Genomic DNA, 6000 nt, shown 5'->3' on the forward strand with positions numbered 1-6000 from the left:
AAGGAATCCAAATCGGAAAGGAAGAAGTAAAGCTGTCACTGTTTGCAGATGACATACTATACATAGAGAATCCCAAAGATGCTACCAGAAAACTACTAGAGCTAATCAATGAATTTGGTAAAGTAGCAGGATACAAAATTAATGCACAGAAATCTCTGGCATTCCTATACACTAATGATGAAAAATCTGAAAATGAAATTAAGAAAACACTCCCATTAACCACTGCAACAAAAAGAATAAAATATCTAGGAATAAACCTACCTAAGGAGACAAAAGACCTGTATGCAGAAAATTGTAAGATACTGATGAAAGAAATTAAAGATGATACAAATAGATGGAGAGATATACCATGTTCTTGGATTGGAAGAATCAACATTGTGAAAATGACTCTACTACCCAAAGCAATCTTCAGATTCAATGCAATCCCTATCAAACTACCACTGGCATTTTTCACAGAACTAGAACAAAAAATTGCACAATTTGTATGGAAACACAAAAGACCCTGAATACCCCAAGCAATCTTGAGAACGAAAAATGGAGCTGGAGGAATCAGGCGCCCTGACTTCAGACTATGGTACAAAGCTACAGTAATCAAGACAGTATGGTACTGGCACAAAAACAGAAATATAGATCAATGGAACAGGATAGAAGGCCCAGAGATAAACCCACGCACATATGGTCACCTTATCTTTGATAAAGGAGGCAAGAATATATCAGTGGAGAAAAGACAGCCTCTTCAATAAGTGGTGCTGGGAAAACTGGACAGGTACATGTAAAAGTATGAGATTAGAACACTCCCTAACACCATACACAAAAATAAGCTCAAAATGGATTAAAGACCTAAATGTAAGGCCAGAAACTATCAAACTCTTAGAAGAAAACAGGCAGAACACTCTATGACATAAAATCACAGCAAGATCCATTTTGACCCACCTCCCACAGAAATGGAATTAAAAACAAAAATAAACAAATGGGACATAATGAAACTTAAAAGCTTTTGCACAGCAAAGGAAACCATAAACAAGACCAAAAGACAACCCTTAGAATGGCAGAAAATATTTTCAAATGAAGCAACTGACAAAGGATTAATCTCCAAAATTTACAAGCAGCTCATGCAGCTCAATAACAAAAAAACAAACAACCCAATCCAAAAATGGGCAGATGACGTAAATAGACATTTCTCCAAAGAAGATATACAGATTTCCAACAAACACATGAAAGAATGCTCAACATCATTAATCATTAGAGAAATGCAAATCAAAACTACAATGAGATATCATCTCACACCAGTCAGAATGGCCATCATCAAAAAATCTACAAACAATAAATGCTGGAGAGGGTGTGGAGAAAAGGGAACACTCTTGCACTGCTGGTGGGAATGTAAATTGATACAGCCACTATGGAGAACAGTATGGAGGTTCCTTAAAAAACTCCAGATAGAACTACCTTACGACACAGCAATCTCACTACTGGGCATATACCCTGAGAAAACCATAATTCAAAAAGAGTTATGTACCAAAATGTTCATTGCAGCTCTATTTACAATAGCCAGGAGATGGAAGCAATCTAAGTGTCCATCATCGGATGAATGGATAAAGAAGATGTGGCACATATATACAATGGAATATTAGCCATAAAAAGAAACGAAATTGAGTTATCTGTAGTGAGGTTGATGGACCTAGAGGCTGTCATACAGAGTGAAGTAAGTCAGAAAGAGAGAAACAAATACCGTATGCTAACACATATATATGGAATCTAAGAAAAAAAAAAAGGTCATGAAGAACTTCGGAGTAAGATGGGAATAAAGACACAGACCTACTAGAGAATGGACTTGAGGATATGGGGAGGGGGAAGGGTAAGCTGGGACGAAGTGAGAGAGTGGCATGGACATATATACACTACCAAACATAAAATAGATAGCTAGTGGGAAGCAGCCGCATAGCACAGGGAGATCAGCTCGGTGCTTTGTGACCGCCTAGAGGGGTGGGATAGGGTGGGAGAGAGGGAGACGCAAGAGGGAAGAGATATGGAAACAGATGTATATGTATAACTGATTCACTTTGTTATAAAGCAGAAACTAACACACCATTGTAAAGCAATTATACTCCAATAAAGATGTTAAAAAAAGAGAAATATTTAAGAAAATCCCTACCATCCCAGCAGTAATCAAACAAACATGATAACAATATGATAGAAAATAAACATATAAACATATATAAGTATATATACACACACATATATATAAATGTATATAAAATGGTCATGCTAACCAAGGCTGGATGTAACAGGCATGCTCAAATACTCTTGATGGCAGGATAAAAGTCACCGAAAATAAATTTGGTCATATTTATCAAGAGCCATAAGAGTTTTCATGGGAAAACTTTTTCTGGGAATTTATCTTAAAGAAGTGATTCTCAAAGTATAGTCCAGGGATGAGGTAGATCTAGACATTCTCAGCGAGTCCATGAGTTCAAAACTCTCTTCATAATAACAGTAAGATATTACTTGCCTTTTTCACTCTTATCTCTCACAAGGGCACAGTGGAATTTTCCAGGAATTACGTGATGTATAATGACACCATTGTTCTCACAACAAAGAGAATGCGTGCTTGTAGGACTGGAATTTGGGGGTGATTTTGCACCTTATTCTCACACTTTTAATAAGCAGACCACAGAGGTCACCTCTAATCACAAAGCTTCAAATCAATCCCCCTCACTCTTGTCTCTGAAGTACTGATGGCCATTATCACTTACATCTGGCAGAAACCCCAGTTTGGAAGCAGAATGTCTGTAGGAGGGAAGGAATAATCACACTCGGAAAATTTTACAAAGACTAGGAAGGAACCAACATATTATTCCATCGTAGAGCCTTAGCACTGGGCGAAGATGCCAACCAGGTACATGCAGAAGCAGCCAGTGCAAAGCGGCAGAGTGGATACCCGAGCCTGGAGCTGGAGGACAGGGGTTCTCGGCAGACTCATCTGGGGAGCTTTCAGAAGCTGTGATGCCCAGGCCCCACCTTCTAGAGACTCTGGTTTCACTCGTCTAGAGAGGGCCCACGCACGGGAATTTTCTAATAACTCCCCAGGTCATTCTAACGTGGAACTAGTTTTAGGAATTACAATTATAAATGAAAGATAACAAAAAGTTTTTCTTGCCTTTCAAATAATGTATGTTGATACAATATGAACTTTTGCCTATACTTTATCCTTTTCATTCACATAGTTTGTGGCTCTGGTTTCTTGAAGTTGAAAACCGAAAGGCAAGGACGAGGCACTAAAGTTTTCAACTCATAAGGCACCTAACATTCAACATTAACTTGAACCATTGCTGTCAGCAAGGCAGGATTTCAGTAAAGGTACATTTATTTTACAGACAGGTGGCCTAGGAAGCTGGAGAGCTTTCCAAAAGGCCATTCAGCAAAGTTGGGTTAAACCAGGAATAGATCAGAATTTCAGGCCAGAACACTCGACCACATCAATAGCCTTCAGAAGGTCTGTCTTGCATTTATTGGTTTGAGTTAGACAGCTCAAAACATTGAGGTCAGTGAGATCAACCCCAGGGCAAGACTGCAGGAATTCGGAGCTGCCGACTTTGGGACAGGATTTCCTGCTGCTCCTTCCTCGGTGTCAGACACCCTGCCCCAGTGACTGTGCCCTAACCTCTCTGCAGTGGCCTGTAGACTACACAGGAGTGGAATTTGGCCTGATGAGAGGAGGAAAGTCCCATGACCAGAGGGCTCCTGACACATAAAGAGCTTAACGATATCCCCAGCGCATACCACGTGTTCCTTCTGAAAGTCTCAAATTCTTAAAAGTTTTCCCAACTAGAACTGCCTTTGCCCTGGGGACCCGTTAAACCTCAGAACAGATTTCTCCAGAGGATGACTGAACAATAAACAAAACACAAAGCCAGGCATTTGGAAATACAACACATGACACCCTCAGAGGGCAGGCAGACCCCTAACCAAGCCCGCCCAGGGGTGCAGGACAGGAGGAGAAGGCAGCAGGCAGCACAGCACAAGTGAGGAAGCCCTGCCTCTTCTGTGTGGTCAGTCCCTTGCGACAAGCCTGTCTCAAACACTGTAATTTGGTTAACTGACCCCAATCCTTGTGGGAGGCTGAAAAACAGCCTTGTTAGCCACACAAGAATTCACCAGATCTCTTTGTCTTTGGATGAAATGATAGCCTGGGTGGAAATGAATCTCTCCCTGCCCTCCACCATATGTCCTTCAGCACCCTGTGTCTTATCTTATGGGACTTTTCCGTTTGTCTGATATCAGGGTGATTGGTGTTTATGCTTGTCTGTTTTCTCCACTAGATCGTAAACCAGGAAGACAGATGCGGTGCCTTGTGCGCCTCCCCGTGGTGGGAGCCAACTATGTTTGTCGAATACGACGGAAGCTTCTAGAGATGAAATTTTCAAAGTGGGATCGATTAACATTGAGTCGAACAGCGCTTTAGCAGGCATGCAGCCTAGCAGGTGAGCTGAGACAGTGAAGAGGGCCACTGCGAGATTAGAGTGCGGGGAGAGGGTCGGGGGGAGGTGTCAACAGCGTGCAGGTAAATGCACAACCAGGGGAAGGATTTCAAAACCTCCACCAACAGCGACTCCTAAAAGGTGTGAGGGACCACTGCACACTCCCGAAATGAACACCCAAAGGAATACCAGCTCAGAAGCAACAACAGCACCTTGCCAGCAAGCCTACCCGCAACATCTGGGCATTCCTGGCACCTGCCAGCCAAGCCTTGATCTGTTCAGACCCCCCCCGATCATCTTCTGAGAAACAGTGAGATCACAGCTTTTGGAGCTGGCCAGACTTCAAGTCATCAATAATGTAACAGAATTGCCATAAACACTAAGGACTTCATAGAGTCTGAGAGCTGCAGGCAAGGTGCCTACCAGGGCATCCAGAGGGTGAAATACCATCACTCTCAATCTGTTTCCTTGCCCCAAATTCATTTTTAATAGATGCCATTCACCAGATAAATACATACATTTAATATTAATGTGATAAATGTAACTCTGCCTACTTATGAACAAATATCTTTATCTCCTAGAAACATTTAAGATCATCAGGCTAAACAAACAAATCCTTCACAATCAGAAAAAGATGAGCCACCCCCCCCCCCCCCCCCCCATAAATAAAGATGAAATCAAATTATGTCAGTGCCGTGGTACATATTTAGGTCTGGTGGAACATACTTACAAAAGCCAGAGATGTTTTAGAGTATAATTCCTAGAACTAAACTGCCAACGGTGACATATAATATCTCCCCACTAAAGAACAGAAAAAGACCCATTCTGACCTGGTAGGGCATACGTCCTTCTTTTTCTTTTTCTCAGCGTTCTCAGACATCCAGTGAAGAGCTGTGCTTTATTTGGACAGCAAAATGCACCTTCATCGCTGATTATTTCCTGTTAGTATCTATTACTGTTAAGAGGATCTCAGTCCAGACAGAAAACCGGGGCTGGTGGTTCTTCAGGAAAGCTCAGGCCGTCAAAGGCGATAGGAAAAGACTTCCTATATATACATATATTATTTTTAACTTTACTTATCTCCTAGTAACTTCACTCCCTTCCTTTCTGGATTTGAATCGTTTCAGCATCCCATGGAAAAGCTTGAGGACAGAGGAGTGAGACCCTGGGGCAGACGTGAGGTCCGAGTCACCGGAGCAGGCTTCCGGCTCGGTTTAAAAGAAGCAGAACAGTGAGGAGAGAGGCAAGAGAACCAGCCAACAGGATGTGTGTGGCTGGAGTTCCTGGCATGAAGTCTTGGCTTTCATGTTTATTTTTGGTTGTATTTTTCTTAGCCCTTTGATGCAAATTTCTGGCCTGGGAAGTAACCCTACGGTACAAGCTCCGAAGTCGCCAAAAGTTAAGTACAGGCCTCTGACTTGGGAGAAAGCAGGTCCCTTGGCTTTTAGGTTCCAGTTAAGCCTCAGATGAGGGGGTGGGTCCCTGTAACATTAACAGGCAGGCCAGGGGCTGCCCATCTGAG

The 6000-nt window shown here is 42.2% G+C and overlaps 1 protein-coding gene across 1 annotated transcript in view; it reads right to left on the minus strand.

Moving 5' to 3' along the window:
- The window catches only part of RAPGEF4 (Rap guanine nucleotide exchange factor 4), a 234699-nt gene extending 228939 nt beyond the window's left edge, over positions 1–5760 (minus strand). The window contains exon 1 of the mRNA XM_027128182.1: positions 5309–5760. Within this exon, the coding sequence (XP_026983983.1) occupies positions 5309–5320 (12 nt within the window). The 5' untranslated portion in view covers positions 5321–5760. The remainder of the gene's footprint in view (positions 1–5308) is intronic.
- Between the last annotated feature and the right edge of the window lie 240 nt (positions 5761–6000).

This window comes from Aethalodelphis obliquidens, unplaced genomic scaffold, assembly GCF_003676395.1.
Source record: "Aethalodelphis obliquidens isolate GAN/ISIS:26980383/991018 unplaced genomic scaffold, ASM367639v1 scaffold2, whole genome shotgun sequence".
Classification (NCBI taxonomy): Eukaryota; Metazoa; Chordata; class Mammalia; order Artiodactyla; family Delphinidae; genus Aethalodelphis; species Aethalodelphis obliquidens.